Below are 17529 nucleotides of genomic sequence, written 5' to 3'. Positions count from 1 at the left end.
AATTAGTTCATCCACTCTTCACTAATATTTAGCTAATCAATTCCAATACCTTGTCACAGTAAAAGTGGCCATAAAAGGGTTACGGATCCTTGTTTCTGATTAAGATATTAGCTCAATGGAACAAAAAAGAAGAAAAACAAGAATAAATAGCAAAAGAAAATTATAATTTGCTCGATGTCAAATGTGGAGGTTCTACAGCATGAAGGGCATCATGTTGCCAGTGATAACAAGTATCAGTGCATCCTACCTGCGCTGCTCTGGATGGTCCTGACAGTCGTGGCAGATGTCCGTGGTGGAGAGGATGGCAACAGGAGCAGTGGTCTTCCTCCTTCTCCCTCTTCCTCCCCAGCACAGCCCTGATCAATTGCTCTCACATAGCTGTGGCTCCTCATTCTGAAACATCCTGGCATTGGCAAAGTATCCATGGTATCCAATCTTTCCATCCTGTCCATGGCAGCCTCCATGGCTTGAGCCTGCATTTCGCTGTAGACCTGCTCACATACCTGCTCAATCTGCCCATTCACCTCAACTTCACTCAACTGAAGAGAAAGATGCCAAAGCATATCCACATAGAGGAAGAAGAAGATGAATGAATTTTAAATTACTCAGGAGACCACAGACCTGTCAGGCATGGAGGTCAACTGAACAAAGATCTAAGTATGGATTAGTGCCAGACTGGTCAGCAAGATTGACTGATTATACACTTTTTATTTGATTTTATTTTGGAACCTATCAGTCCCTATTACTGCATGTTACTTGTTCTGTTTCAAATTAGGAATGTCAAAGTATTACTGTTGATACCAATTTGTGAAAAATGCACAAGGGAATTCAATTAAATGTTATCAATATTCTAAAGTAAATTGCATGCTAATTATACAATAGTGACATACTACCGCAATTTGTCTAAAATGCACAGCGGAATAAAAGTTAAATGTTCAACATTGTCAAGTAAATTGCATAGTAATTATACCATAGTGATGTACTGTTCATTGCATTCATTCAGTATTCAGACCAGAGGTGATGGAAAAAGTTGTGTGGGGGGCACTTCCAACAAAGAGAGCAATCGTGCTCACAAATTAAATGCATGTCATATTACTTTGATGGGTTGCTACATAAAATTATGCTACTGATAACTAAAATAACCTGTTTGCTTAAACAGGCACCACAGAGTGCAATAAATAGGGGTATAAGGAAAAACATTTGCGACAAAAGGAGCAAAAAGGGAGATCAAAGGATGAAAGGTATGTCATATAATGGTGTGGGTGGGGAGGGGGTCTTTTGGTACGGTGTCCCCCTGGTTCCACCAACTCTGATTTAAACCCCTTTTTTCCTGTACGTCTAAATTATTTTTCTCAGAAAAAAAACAAATCATTACCATCTCAACTATTCTGTTATCAAGAAGGAGCCATTGGGTTGGATCTGAGCTTTTGAGCATTTTGGGATGTAAATGAGTGCTAATGGTGTCATTTATATTAACCAAAACAACCTGATGGGATGGGTTCTCTCCTTTAGTCCTAAACTCAAGACATTACAAATATTAAAGATATGAATAGTGTAGTGGCTGATGCACTGCCGTGGACTATTAATACTTAATATTTGATAGACAGTCCTTTGATGTGGATTTAATGCAAAATATCTTAATGAACTAGTTTCTGAAGTGTGGAGAACAAAGGGAACACAATCTTTTCTTTTCCCACTCTGTCTTTTGACAGGTCACAATCTGCTGTCATTTCACTCATTTGGTCCTTGGTTTGGTCATGTTCTGCTTGCTCTGTATTAGGATAGCACATCTCAACACTGACATTAATGATAATTTACTTACACTTAGTAGATATTTCATTGAACCCTAAATTTAGATTATTTTTTAAATTTGGTTTCATTGATTATTTTCTTTCATTGGCTTGATTAACTTTGATAAAGCATTTTGGGTTGATTGTATGGACCATCTGTCTCCCCCAAGTTGTAACCGAATCAACTTAATTGAATATATTCTACCTAAAACATGAAACCCCAAAGATGATCAACAGAAATGAAAGGACCTCTATTTAACAGCAGGTCCTACAGCTCAGGGTGGGGTATTTTAAATATCGTTTTAAAAAATCCAATCTCTGTTTCTATTATATTATTGTAATGCCATGAGATGGGACACTGATAACAAGAGTTTGGATTAAAAAAAGTTCAAATGCATTGTACTTACCTTCTATGTGAAGACCATCACTGGCAAGATTTTACTTGACGGAGTGAAATCTTGCCAATGCCAGTTATTTGTAATGAAGCGTTATGATTTTGGCAAGAAGTAATACTGGAAGGATTAAAAGGAACTCACTGACTTTTTGTTGGTCTGCCTACCAGTGAAACAGAATTCTATTTCACAGAAAACATGTACGAAAGCATGTGTACTGCAACAACCCATCAATCATTCTTTAGGTTACAATGAACTGTCTTCATTTTCAAAATAATGTCAATTGAAAGAGGATTGTAATTGAATGGACCACTTGTGCATTACAAAACCCAATTGTGCCAAGGTGTTAAAAAACGATTTTATTTTTAGCTCACTGAAATGGAGCCATTACCCCACCAGCTAGCGATTATAAAAGTTAACAGTGAATAGAAGCAGTAGTAGGTGCAGTTAGGTAATGGTTATTGAGGATAGATGCAGAGAGTCATACAAGTACAGGTTCAAGGTAAGGTTGACGGTGGTGCAAATGAAGGCTTAGAGGTACATCTCAATAAATTAGGATATTTTAGAAATCCATTTCAGTACTAATACATTATATACAGTATAGTAGATTCATTATAAACTTGGGAGAATCCTTTCCAGGGGGCAAATTTCTGCCTTTCTACATTAAAAAATTGTTCCAATAAGTCCATTGTTTCTTGAGTTTGTTACATAATATTTTAGTTTCTAGATACAGTGATTTTTTTTTTGTCTGCTGTCAGCTGTAATTATCAAAATTAAAATGCAGTGGCTGAAATAACTATTTAACACATCATAATTTTTCCTCTCTAAATATATTTTCAAAGTTGCCATGGACCTGAAAATTTCACCGGAGGTTGAGAAAAACCCAATTAATCTAGACAGACAGACAACATAGAGCAAATAAATACAGAAATCATATAAAGAGAGATATGAACTCATATGTTAACCATAAAAAATGGGTGATTACCAAAGGTGTAAATATAAGGCAATTGTGGGAAAAGCTGTTCCTAATCCTAAGCACTGTGTATATTACAAAATAACTTGGAGATATATTGTTCAGCAATATCTGACAACTAACCTGACTGATGGTGCTCATGGCCCTCATGTAGCTTTCATTGCGTGAGCGGTATTGGGGTGAGGAGAGCAACGATTTGGGGTCGAGAAGGGTTTTGGGGTCCAGGGTGTCCAGGCTTCTATTGATTGAAACCTCACTCACCGCACGCAGGTAGCTGTGGCTCCTGATCTGTAGCTTTGGGGAATGTTCTGATGAAATCCTGTGTGAGAGACAGCATCAGTGGTTAGTTTGTGACACACAAAAAATAATCAAAGATGTTGTTCAACCAGTGTCAGGTTAGATAAACTCGGCAATAATATCTTTATTTAACTTTATCTGTTTTACCTCTAATTGAAAACCTAATACACAGGCGAGACTGCATTAAGTAGTAGTTTTGCTGGCTTGAATGGCACTTTCTATGATGCCCCCCATGTTGATCGCCATCCGAAGACTGTTGATCGTAAATTTTCCAAACCACCAAACAATTCTCCAAATTCAGCAGGTGGTACATATTTACATTATAAAATCCAATCATTAATGTGGACTAATGGGTGACATTAAGATTGCCCATATCAAACACCCCTGGCCCAGTGCCTTTGTCCCTCCACCCATACCGACTTGGGTGATTGCACACTTTGCACATGCCGATTATTGCCACGGTTAATAAGGCAACTTGACATCAGTAGGGATGTCAGTGAAAAACTGTTAACTCTCTGTTGTCATACAAGAGCACCTAGAACTACCGGAGACAAATTCCTTGTGTTTTTGACATACTTGATAATAAAGATTGTTCTGATTCTGATTGTTCATATAAATGTTTTAACATGAATTTCCCTCCCATACTACTTTACGTTTAACGAAAAAAATTGTTGCATCCTACCAGGGGACGGAACAGTGTTTTAACATAAAAAACCTCAATGCCACTTAATTACAGAAAACTGTGACCAATCTTCACCCCAAAATTTATGTGGACATCTTTACCTATACCTATTGAACCTTGGTAAATTTCAAAATGGTCACCCAAGTAATTGGGATTTTTGTGTTTCTTGGACGTTGAATGATTTAAATGTATGTTTTTTTCTTCAGAGAGCACTTATGGAGAGGAAAACGTTTGTCCATAAAATCCAGAGTATAAAGGCGATGGTTTAGGCGAAGGACAATCTGGGCGTAGTCTGCCGACGTGGAACGTAGGGTGCACCCTCATGGACCTGGGCAGTCTGAGTGATACGGCGACCGGGTTAATGATTTTGGTGATTGGGAACGGACCAACGAACCTGGGAGCAAGTTTGCGGGATTCCATCCGCAGCGGGAGATTCTTGGTGGAGAGGCCCACTCGCTGCCCCACCCTGAGTTCTGGTGCGGCTCTCCTCTTGCGGTCCGCTCCGGACTTGTAGATGTTGCCCGTGTGCAGCAGCGTTCTCCGGGCTGCCTCCCAGGTCCGTTTGCAGCGCCGTACTACTGCCAGGGCCGACGGCACCGGTGAGTCTGTGGCCAAGGAGGGAAACAGAGAGGGAAGATAGCTGTGCCCAACGTTGAGTGGAGCCATACCTGTTGAGGTGGAGGGTAGGGAGTTGTGGGCGTACTCAACCCATTTGAGGTGCTGGCTCCACGTGCTCATGTCCGTAGAAGCGAAGCATCGAAGTACTGTCTCTAATTCCTGATTTACCCTCTCTGTTTGGCCCTTAGACTCCGGATGATGGCCCGAAGATAGACTAGCCGAAGTGCCGATGAGGGTGCAGAATTCCTTCCAGAAGCGGGCGCTGAATTGCGAACCTCTGTCCGAGACGATGTCCCGGGGGAACCCGTGGTAGCGGACGACCTCATCCAAAACCAGCTGGGCTGTCTGCTTGGCCGACAGAATCTTTGGAAGTGGCATGAAGTGAACCATCTTGGAGAATCGGTCCACTACAGACACAACTGTGTTTCCCTGAGAGGGCGGTAGGCCGGTGACGAAGTCCAACGCGATGTGTGACCACGGGCGAAAGGGATGGACAGAGGCCGCAACTCACCCATTGGTCATAAACGGGACGTCTTATTGGCCGCACACACCGGGCAGGCATTGACAAAATCCTTCACGTCTTTGCTGAGGTTGGGCCACCAGAATCTCTGTTGGACCACAGAACTAGTTTTTGTCATACCCAGGTGGCAGACCGTTCGAATGGGCCCAGTTGACATCTCCCCGAAGTGATGGAACGACGAACAGGCGATCGGACAGACAATCTGCGGGTGGCGGTGTCTCTCCCAGGGCCTCCTTCACCCGCAACTCGACCGCCCAGGTGAAGCCGGACTCAAAGCACGCCTCTGGCAGGATAGGAGCTGCTATTTACTCCGTGCGCTCCCCCTCATGGATCCGTGAGAGGGCGTCCGGCTTGCCGTTCTTGGAACCTGGGCGGAAGGACAGAGTGAAGGAAGCGGGTGAAGAAGAGAGCCCACCTGGCCTGGTGGGCGTTCAACCGCTTCGCGGTCCTCAGGTACTCTAGATTTTTGTGGTCGGTGAGGACCACGAATGGTACTTGTGAGCCCTCCAGCCAGTTCCGCCACTCCTCCATAGCCGTCTTGACCGCCAGCAGTTCGCGATCCCCTACGTCGTAGTTTCTCTCTGCCGGGGTTAGCTTCCTAGACAGGAACGTGGATCCTTCCATCTTTGGGACTCCGCTGCGACAAGATGGCTCCAATTCCCGAGTCCGACGTGTCCACCTCCACCATGAACTGGCGATCCGGATCCGGGATAATGAGGATGGGTGTGGTGGTGAAACTTGCCTTAAGTTTATTGAAGGCCTCCTGGCAGGTCCGGGACCATTCAAAAACGTTTTGCGGATAGGTGAGAGCATGCAGAGGGGCGGCCATGGTGCTGAAGTTCCGAATGAACTTTTTCTGTAGAAATTTGCGAAGCCAATGAACCTCTGCACGTCCCTCCTGCTGGCGGGGGTGGGCCACCGAAGCACCGCATCGATCTTCCCGGGATCCATCTGTATCTCCCCTTCTGCTAGGATGAAGCCCAGAAAGGCCACGGTTGCTCGGTGGAACTCGCACTTTTCCCATTTAACGAACAGTTGGTGCTGCAAGGGACGCTGGAGCACCTCTCTGACCTGTCGGATATGGGAGGTCAAGTCTGCTGAGAAGATGAGAATGTAGTCAAGGTATACAAATACGTTTTTGTTCAAGAACTCCCGAAGCACGTCATTAATAAAGTTTTGGAAGACGGCCGGGGCATTTGTCAGGCCAAAGGGCATCATCACCAGATACTCGTAATGCACCGTGGGAGTGTTGAAAGCCGTCTTCCATTCGTTGCCCTCCCGGATCCGCACCAGATGATATGTGCTGCGCAAGTCCAGTTTGGTGAAGATCCGGGCACCTTGAAGGAGTTCAAATGCTGTAGCGATTAAGGGCAAGGGGTACCTGTTCTTGACCGTGATGTCATTCAAGCCTCGGTTGTCGATGCAGGGTCGTAAAGTGGAGTCCTTCTTCTTAACGAAAAAAAAAACCCTGCACCGGCTGGTGAGGAGGATGGGCGAATGAGTCCGGTTGCCAGAGACTCCTCGACGTAATTCCTCATTGCCTGGTGCTCCGGTCCTGTCAAAGAGAACAGTCTCCCTCTGGGAGGTGAGGTGCCTGGGAGGAGTTCGATAGCACAGTCATAAGGCCGATGCGGCGGCAGAGACTTTGCCTTGGACTCGGAAAAAAACTCCTTTAAATCATGGTAACAAGAGGGCACTGTGGCCAATTCGGAGGTGGTACTCAGTTCAGCAACTTGAATCCCTCGGTCCTCAGCAGCGAGACACTGCTTGTGACAATCCTCACCCCTTGCCATTATCCGACCCATGACCCAGTCTATGTGGGGGTTGTGTCTCTTGAGCCACGGGCTCCCCAGGATTATATCACTGCTGCTAGAGTTAAAAACGTGGAAACTAATGCACTCTGTGTGCATGTCTGGAAAGTCCATTCGTAAGGTTTGTGTGCGGTGTGTAACCCGGCAGAGGAATGTGCCGTTGGCGGCGTAAGCAATACGAAGACGCTGTGTGGGGAAGGTTGCCGCATGCAACGCTTCGACCACATGGGGATTAATAAAGTTAGCGTCTGAACCGGAGTCAATGAACGCGGTCACTAAGCACGAGTGAGCGTCCGTTCCTACGGTGAGGTGCAAAAACGACCGCCCTGACTCAGCGACAGTATAGCGCACACTCACCGGCGTAGAGATCTTAAGGTTGGAGCGCTTCGGTCGAACCGGGCAGTGGGAGATTAAGTGTCCAAGACGCCCACAGTAGAAACAACTCCCTTCTTGTCGGCGGCGTAAGCGCTCCTCCGCTGAGCTGCCGACCCGTTGCATGGGTTCCGACGTAGTAAGCAGCGTGGGCGGCTGGTAAGCGACTGAGCTGAGCCTCTCCGTCTCCTCCTCGGTCATCCCGTCCATCTGCCCCTGCACGGCCAAGCGCTGATCCACCTTGAGGGCCAGTGCGATGAGAGCATCCAGCAAAGGCGGAAGATCCACGGCAATGAGGTGGCCACGCATCTGTGGGGAAAGTCCCTGGTATAAGGCGTCATAGAGAGCCTCCTCGTTCCACCAACTCTCGGCGGCCCGGATCCGGAATTCGATAGCGTAGTCTGACATGCGGCGACGGCCTCGGCGAGTTGTCATGAGTGAGACCGCCGCCTTGCGTTCCGGAGCCGCGTACTGGAATACTTGGCTGAGCGCGCAGACGAACGTCGTCCATGAACGGCAGATCTCCGAGTCGCGACTCTACTCTGCAGTGGCCCACGCCTCCGCTCTCCCCGTCATGTGGGAAATGATGAAGGCAATCCGGGAGCAGTCTGTGGGGAAAGCGGACGCCTGCAGTTCGAAATGGAGGTCGCACTGCGCAAGGAAGGGCTTGACGTCGCCTGAGTCGCCTGAGAAACGTTCCGGTAGGTAGAGCGGAGTCAAGCTGGCATGGGAGAGCTCCGTAACAGGCGGAACGGGTATACTCGGAGCGACAGGCGGAGTGACCATCGTCGGCGTAGCAGCCGCGCTAGCTTGGGCACAGATCTCATGGAGACGTTGATTTGTTACCTGGAGAGCAGCCTCCTGGTCAACCAGGTGTCTGCTCTGGAACTATAACGATCGGTGGATGAGTTCGGAGTCGGCTGGGTCCATGTTGTGGCCAGATCGTTCTGTCATGAACGAGCCTCGAGGGCACACCCAAATGCACGACTCCAGAGGCAAGCAGGTAGTGTACAGAAAGCCTTTATTCAGTCCATGGTCAATAATCAGCGAGTCAGTCAGGAAAAGCAGCAGTATCAGAAGATGTAGGCTTACTAGGATGGTCAGGGAACAGGCGAGGGTCGGTACATGGTAGGTCAGGTATACGGAATTGCGGGAACGAGGCATGGGAATCAACGATCTGGCGGAGGACTAGTTGTCCCCTGTGTCCTATAAGTACTGGGTGTAATCAGCCGAAATAGGGTGCAGGTGTGTGTCGACTAATTGGCTGACCACACCCAGCCTGGGGAGGATGCCAGGAGCATGACAACTGTTGCTCGCAGGTATTTACTTCTGTCCTGAGTCTAGCCTCCACTACTCTTTCCCATAACTTCATTGTGTGGTTCATCTTCTTTATTCCTCTGTAGTTTCCACAGTTCTGAACATCACCTTTGTTTTTAAAAATGGGGACCAGCACACTTTTCCCCATTCTTCTGGCATCTTCTCTCCCACTCGTGTTCTATTGAATAAGTTGGTCAAAAACTCCATAGCCACCTCACCAAATTGCTTCTATACCTCCACTGGTATGTCATCGGGACCAACTGTCTTTCCATTTTTCATTCTGTTCAATGCCTTTCTAACTTCTCCCTTACTAATCAAAGCCACTTCCAGGTCATTCACACTTGCCTCTTCTATTCTACCTTCTCTCCCTTTTTCTTCATTCATTAACTTCTCAAAGTACTATTTCCATCTACTTAGTACACTACTGGCACCAGTCAACATATTTCCATCGCTATCCTTAATCACCTTTACTTCCTGCACGTCCTTCCCATCTCTATCCCTCTGTTTGGCCAACCTGTAGAGCTCCTTTTCTCCTTCTTTCCTATCTAACCTGCAGTACATGTCGTCATATGCCTCTTGTTTAGCCTTCGCCACTTCTACCTTTGCCCTACGACACATCTCAATGTATTTCTTAAGCCTCTCCTCAGTCCTCTCCTTGTCCCACTTCTTCTTCGCTAATCTCTTACCTTGGATGACTTCTTGTATTTTGGGGTTCCACCACAAAGTCTCCTTCTCCCCTTTCCTATCAGAGGACACCCCAAGTACTCTCCTGCCTGCCTCTCTGAAGACATTGGCAGTAGTATTCCAGTCTTCTGGGAGCTCTTCCTGTCCATCTAAAGCCTGTCTTACTTCTTTCCAGAAGGCCACACAACATTCTTCCTTTCTCAAATTCCATCACCCGATTCTCTACTCTACCTTTGTCTTCTTAGTCTTCCTACCCACTACCAGAGTCATCCTACACACCACCATCCTATGCTGTCGAGCTACACTCTCCCCCACCACAACCTTGATGAACCTCCTTCAGATTACACCGTCTGCACAAAATATAATACACCTGCATGCTTCTACCTCCGCTTGTGTAAGTCACTATATGTTCCATTCTCTTCTGGAAGTAAGTGTTCACCACTGCAAATTCCATCCTTTTTGCGAGGTCCACCAACAGCTGCCCTCAAAGTTCCTTTGCTGAATGGCGTACTTACCATCACTTCTTCATCGCCTCTGTTTCCTTCGCCCACATGTCCATTGAAATCTGCACCAATCACAACCCTCTCTCTCTCTGGGATGCTCAGGACTTCTTCGTCTAGTTCCTTCCAGAATTTCTCTCTCTACTCAAGGTCACATTTCTGGGTGCGGGTGTAGTAAGCCCGAGCCACGACCTAACTGTTGTATAATTCATATGATGAACGCGCATATTTGTTTGGCACAGTTTTACACAAGATGCCCTTCCTGACGCAACCCTCTGCATTTATCCGGGCTTGGGACCGGCCGACAGGCAGCACAATAATGTGATGCCCAACGGGCTGCAGATAACAAAAAGGGAGCTATCAAATGAACAAAGTCAGCACAAAATATACACAATTTATATACTACCTACTCTATGTTAAAGTTAAGGTCAAATGAAGGCAATCACAATAAACACAGTCAGCACATAAGGTACACAAATCACATACTACCTGTGTTAAAAATATAAAGGATATGGAGATTTAAAGGATACGTGGTTGGAGGGGCTTCAAACCGCAATGGCCCCCAATAGTAGTTCAAGGTTGAGTCAAATATTGATGTTTGGTCCTCGTTCTATACATAGGCAAAACTTTAGCGCGCTAGGTTAACATGGGGCGAGCAGCTTCAATGCGAACGATATGGCAGCAATTTGGTACTAAGATAAGACTAGATTTCCCTAATCCTCACGGCCCTCGTTGTATAAGTTATGAAGTTACTCACGGTCGATCTTTCTTCAACATCCACGAACTGATTAGCGAGCTGTTAGCAAGCTAAGCTAAGGAATACTAGGACGAAAAGCAAGTTTATGTTGGCCTTTCCACTCGCCCAACTTCTTATTGTTAATCACTACCCTCATTGTATACGATGCGTAACCCTAGAGAACGCATAGGGTCACATATGACCAAGTGTAATTAAATGTGATGTTTTTGTGTTCCTTTGATGCTTATAGATTAATTTAGTTACTACATAAAATTTTAAAGGAGGATTTGGATGTTTTGTGTTCTCTCGGGTTAATGTTTGTAGGAATAATTGTGATCATATTTATCATACATCTGCTTCCAATAAAGAAATGCTCTGCTCTCCTCTAGATAACGTGGCAGCCGTCGAGCAGGAGATACCAAGAACAAAAACATCTCATCATCAGAACTGTTAGAACTGCTGCCTGTTAAAGAAATGATGACCATACATGTACTCAGCAATCTTCCACACATGCACATGAACAAACATGTACACTTTGTTTCCAACTGTATTGCTTGCCGTCTCCTTTTTGTAATACCCATGTAAATAAGGTGCATCTTAAAACTAAATAAATAGAGGTGCTGAGGAGAAGATAATCATAGAGTGCAGTGGCAAATTGTACGAGACAGTTCCTCTCCTCTCTCCTCGCGAGACTTGAACTGCTGTCTTTGCTTCCTTTTTTTGTCCTGTTTAATGAATGTCAACTTGGTGAACCTGACATTTAGTTGGCCCTTTGAGCCAGATCTCAAGATACCAGAGGTTTCCAGGGGCCGAGTTGACGTCCAGGCAAAGACTGTGGCCACTGCACTTGAGACCCTTTCCGGGAATGGGCTTTGACTTTGCGACTGGAGGCTGAGGGTTAACGAGAAGCCGAAGGAAGTGAAGACATCTCTGGTGAGTAGGAAACGCCCACACTCATGAGGAATGAGTGAATGCGCGTCTGGGTGACTGCGTCAGAACCAAACCTCGAGAATACTAGTCCCTATCGAGTAGATTTATTAGTCTATAAAACTGAGAAAAGGGCAACGTGTGTCTTGTACGTGAGCTCCGTGAAACGTGTGCATGTGTAAAAGTGTGAGTGGAAGGTCGCTACCTCATTTGAACAGGAAATTGAGTGATAACTGTTTGAGGATGCAGAGGTAAGAATTCTCCGCCACCTGTGGTAGAAGCTTGAGAATTACCTAAAAAAGAATGTAATTCTCACCATGTTCAGGGGAAGTCAGTTTAGTCACCTTAGGTGAACCACTGACTATATCATGGGAAAATCATCCAGCAAAATAGTTGACACAGAGGATCTGAGACAAAAATTATTATGTAAGGACTGGAAGTTTGTAGAAAGCCAATGTCCTTCTAAAATAAAATATCAAAATTTGTGGATAACAAAATATGGCAATGCTGGCCTGCTCAATACGCAAAAAAATGGTTTATCTGCAGGATAAAATAAGAACCACACACAAAAATGTAAAAAAAAAAAAGAGTAAAGATGGCTATGACGATACAGAGTTTTAGGTGTTAATAGCCATAAAAAGAAAAGAGGGGAAAATTAAAAGGATAGAAAAGCAGGAACAGGCAAAGATAGATGATAAGAAAGAGCAATCAATGATATTTCACAGAAAGGAAGATGATGAGACAGGACCAGTAGGAGTAAGACAGGAAGTGAGATGGAGTTACACACCCACACACCACCCCCACAGTTATATCACCAACTGCTCCGGGGTTTCCAGTGCTGTATCCACCTTTACCCCCTTCACCTCCGCCACACTATGGAGGAACAAATAAAAAAGTAACTAGATCAGGAGGAGCAGAAATGGAATGGTCAAAAACATGGGGAAAGACTTTCTCCCCCATGCCAAAAATAGATCAGTCCAAAGAAAGCATTGAAGAAAAATATCCCATGATAGAAGTGGCAAATCCGAATATTCAAGATGATCAACTACCCACCATTTTGGTACATGGAACCTGGACTCAAGATGATGCAAAAAAGGCCATAGAAGGTATCACATCTCATAAAGTTGATGTAACAGAATTCGTCCAGGGAATGGAAGACTTAAGAAAGTCTTACCACTTAAATGGTGTGGAATTACAACAAATTTGAATGGCAGCAATGAAGGGAGATTGGCACAGTGTCATAGGAGATTGGAACCCAAAACATAAGAACAAATTACTTTCTCACCACAGCAGGGAACTTAATCATCACGTTAAAGGGTTAATAGAACCCACTTCTGCTAGATTTAGACAAAGAGCAAATTATACTGCCATTGGAAGAGCAAAACAAAAAGACAATGAAACATTTGAAGAATATAGAATCAGAATGACTGCATGTTTTAAAGCAAACAGCGGCATTCCTGAAGATCACACTCTGGGGAGTGTGTATCAAGACCAATTAAAAAATGCTCTCCATGCTAATTCAAATAATTCTATAAAACAATGGAAACAGTGCTCCCAGCTCTTTTCAGGTCATTGACCAAGTCCTGTCGTGTCATCCTGGGATGATTCCGCACCTTTCTAAGGATCAATGAGACCCCACGAAGTGATATCTTGCATGGGACTCCACGCCAATTTTCATTGTCCGTCATGTTTAGCTTCTTCCTTTTTCTAATGATTCCTCCAACAGTGGACCTTTTTTGAGCAAGTTGCTTGGCAATTTCTCCGTAGCCCTTTTCAGCCGTGTGGGGTTGTACAATTTTGTCTCTGGTGTCTTTGGACAGCTCTTTAGTCTTGGCCATGTTACAAGTTTTAGTCTTACTGATTGTAATCGGTGGACAGGTGTCTTTATACAGCTAACGACCCCACAAAGGTGCATCTGATTCAGGATAATACATGGAGTGGAGGTGGACTTTTAAAGGCGGACTAACAGATCTTTGAGGGTCGGAATTCTCGCTGATAGACAGGTGTTCAAATACTTATTTGCAGCTGTATCACACAAATAAATCGTTAAAAAATCATACATTGTGATTTCTGGATTTTTCTTTTTAGATTATCTTTCTCACAGTGGACATGCACCTACGATGAAAATTTCAGACCCCTTCATTATTTCTAAGTGGGAGAACCTGCAATATAGCAGGGTGTTCAAATACTTATTTTCTTCACTGTACATCAAAATCATGTTCTGTGGTGAAAAAACGGATGGGTCCATACCAGCTGCTGTTTTTTTCCATTAATAACGTACTAAAAATCATGCATTTCATGACAGTGGACCTTTAGTTTGGAATGTGTCAATGGCATTTGCCAGCTTGTTGTGTTGTGTTACTGTGTGTGGACACTGGTTTATAGTGCGTGAGTACTCAAGTGTTTTGTGGTCTTTCGCATAGTTACAGCGTGTCTGAGCCATCAAAGCCTAATCTTGTTTTTGTTTGCTCATAGTGAGACAAAGTCAGATAAAGGCAGGCACTATAATAGGTTTCTGATCTTTCTGAAAAAAATAATGTTTTCCTGAATCGAAGTGGTAATTAAGTTAAAGAAACTAGAAAGTGGTTTTGCAAGGAAGACGCAGCGTTGCTGCCCACGCTGTCGGGCATCCCGCTTGTCTGTCTCGCGGCGCTCCCAGCCTCTCAATTTCATGTCCTCGTCTTGGAGTCCTGCATTTGGGTCCGCCCCTGTGCCGCTGGTACATGACAGACTTAAGTGTCCATATTTCACTAACAAGTTAATTGTATGTAATTTTGCTGAATATATATATATATATATATATATATATATATATATATATATATATATATATTTTTTTTTTTTTTAACGATTGGTAAATGACTAAATTCCTTTGAAATGCCCCTTTTTCATCACCAACCCCTCTGTCTTGGGATAATGTGAGAAATGACAACTTTTGAGGAAAAAATCAACACACTGCACAGTTGGTGTGGAAAAAGGAATACATACTGCACTATAATTACGCAGTATTAACTCATACTTTGTATATTGTAGCTTTTCAGTGGAATACTCCAACGTCCAAAATGACAATTCTTCAGAAAACTAAAATAAATAAATAAATAAATAAATAAATAAATAAATAAATAAATAAATAAATAAATAAATAAATAAGACGGCTTGTTTGAGTCTTAGGACACCACTTTATGAAACCTGGTATTAACGTATTATAGTTTGTATGAATGAAAAGATAGTTTCATATCTTACATAAAACATAAACATACATAAACAATAAAACATAAAATGTTTGAACATTTTAAATAGTTTTCATGGATTTCAGCAAAATCAAGGATGAATTTCGTGCAATGCGTACTTTCATAAGAAGTAAAACTAGGAAATCTTACTGTAGAGTGGTCATCTCAGTCAGCGATGGCTGAGTGGCTTTCAAGTAGCTGGCGCGTCGTGCCTGTATCTTGGGGGAAGGTTTAGGACTCCCGTCTGAGTCGCCGCTGTCATCTTCAGCCATGGCTTTCACATAGCTGCCACTCCTCATCCTTCGACAAGGAATGTCATCCTCCTTCCCCAAAGGAGAGAAAGTGCTCCATTCATCCTGAGGTACCTGGTAATTTGTGCAGGCAAAGAACAATTACCATTCCTGCTGTCTGGGTTCCTGGTCCCGACCTGACACACTAAACAGTTCTACTGTTGCATAGATCATTAACAATACAGAGGGTATGGAGTGAATATTAGCAATATAAAATACAGAAGTTGAAAAAGAAGACTTGTTAGAAATAAGATACTGTATTTCTCTTATACATACCCCCATATCAATACACTCAGCTTCAACACTTATGGTAACGTTTGCTGGCTAATTAGCAGAACGGAAACTGTGTGTGCGTGTGTGTATGTGTGTGAATGTGTGTGCTTGCGTGTGTTTGCACTAGCGTGCGTGCCCCTGTGCAAGTGAGCTCATGGAAGCCTAAAGGATGTCTAAAATTTCTCCCAGGCTAATATACACATCTGCTTTCCAGGAGTCAACCTAGTTCACCAGTGCACTGGCTATAGACACGCAAGAGCATCAGAAGGTGTATAAAAAGAACATCATGCTCGCCAGACTTAAAAACATAAACACTGTTTTATACAGTATCTGGCAATTACCATAATAGTAATAATAATATTCATTATTGCAACCTCAACAACAAAAGGGCAGCAGAGTGGAGCATTTGGTTACCGCATATTTGTATGGGTTTTCTTGGTGTAGCCTGGATTCCTCCCTAATTCCAAATACATGCATTTGGAATTCATGAAGACTCTAAATTGCCCATTTAGCTCATGGTCTGTGTTTTAGATTTAGATTGTTTAGTTATGTTTCATGTTCTCCTGTGTCCCATATTGTTCATGTTGTCCTAGTCCTGCCGGTCCAGCCTTGGCTGTCCGGTTGCCCGCGCAGCCACGCAGATTGGGAGGCGCACACCTGTGCCTCATCCTGGCTGATTGTTGCCAGCGTATATAGGACCCTGGGGACGACTGGTCCTCCGCCACATCGTTGCAACTCATGCCCCGTTCCTGCACTCCCGTATCTCTGATTGTGAACCCGTGTGTACCGACCTCCGCCTGTTCTCCGACTGACCCCGTAAGCCTGACTCCTTTGACACTCCTGCTTTCTTTGATCGATCTCCCGTACACCGACTCCTGCCTGCCTGTGGACCTGCTCTCTACGCCCGACGTCCTCACTACCGCTGCTGCACCTGATTGCTTGCCTGATCCCCGACCTTGGAACAATAAACGTTTTTCCCGAGTTACCGCTGCATCTCCGAGTCCTGCATTTGGGTCCTCCCTCCATATCAATGGGTGGTGACACATGTCTTGTGTGCTCTTTTAACAATAGTTATTTTGTCCACCTGTTCTTGTCAACCCTCGCCCTTGTGTCAACCAATCAGCTCCCTCCAGGAACTCATGTCTTGTCCAGGTGTTCCTCGTTGTCTCGTCGATGTGTTTGTATTTAGTTCCTTGGCTTCTTTTACTTCTCGTTGGTCTGTCAAATGTCATTTCTCTTAGCCCATGTTTCATTATCCCATCTTTCTTAGTGGTCAGTGTCTTTGTTATTTTTTATTTACACATTTGGGGCATTGTTAATGTAGTATAACCTGAATCATTTGTTAGCCTTTTTTGGAAATTAACACATGTTGTGATATTTCTGCTCTCCTGCCTTGCCTCCTTGCTTCCCTTCACTTGGGTCTTCCAGGTTTTACACAAACGTGACACATACAGGTTTAATGCCGATGACTTTTTGTGCCGAGTGACTAATTGTCGGATAAATCACACCCTAACACTTGCACCAAATATGCTGGGATTGCCTCCTGCGTACTCACAACACTGAACAGCATAAGTAGTGTTAAATGAATTATTAATAAGAGTTTTCATTACCACAGTTGCGAGGAGCTGGAACCTAACCTCATTGTATAAAGTATGTATGATAGATGAATAATATTTAATAAATACAGATTCTAAATGATTATTCTAAATTCTCTTTTTTATTAAGGGGAAACATTCAAACCTATCCTGGCTTATTTGAAAACATAATTGGCCAATGAATTTCGTAAGTGGTTGTGCTACCCTTGGCAGTGATAACTGAAATCAAATTTGCGATACGAGATGATGAGTCATTTGCACTGCTTTTGAGACTATTTGGCACACTCTTCTTCATAGAATTATTTTAACTCAGGCATGTTTGAGGGTTTTCCATCATTAACTGCTTGTCAGTCATAATTTAAGTCCATACTTTGATTTGCCGCCTCAAAATCTTATTTTTTTTTTTTTCCATTCGAAGCTGGGCTTAGTGATAAGTTTTGGGTTGTTTTTTCTGCATAACAATAAATATGTTGAGCTTCAGGGCAGGACACAATGAACGGACATTCACCTCCATGATTTTCT

The 17529-nt window shown here is 44.0% G+C and overlaps 1 protein-coding gene across 2 annotated transcripts in view; it reads right to left on the bottom strand.

The window, feature by feature from the left end:
* dlgap1a (discs, large (Drosophila) homolog-associated protein 1a) overlaps positions 1 to 17529 on the bottom strand; it is a 162054-nt gene that overhangs the window by 62829 nt on the left and 81696 nt on the right. For both annotated transcript variants that reach the window (XM_061838973.1, XM_061838974.1), the window contains exons 4-6: positions 15000 to 15214; positions 3279 to 3474; positions 248 to 539 (exon numbers count right to left, since the gene is read on the bottom strand). In XM_061838973.1, the coding sequence (XP_061694957.1) occupies positions 248 to 539; positions 3279 to 3474; positions 15000 to 15214 (703 nt within the window). The remainder of the gene's footprint in view (positions 1 to 247; positions 540 to 3278; positions 3475 to 14999; positions 15215 to 17529) is intronic.

The sequence above is a fragment of the Syngnathoides biaculeatus genome, chromosome 13 (assembly GCF_019802595.1).
Source record: "Syngnathoides biaculeatus isolate LvHL_M chromosome 13, ASM1980259v1, whole genome shotgun sequence".
NCBI classification, from domain to species: domain Eukaryota; kingdom Metazoa; phylum Chordata; class Actinopteri; order Syngnathiformes; family Syngnathidae; genus Syngnathoides; species Syngnathoides biaculeatus.
Note: the sequence above shows the minus strand (reverse complement) of the source record. Positions and strands in the feature narration are given on the sequence as shown.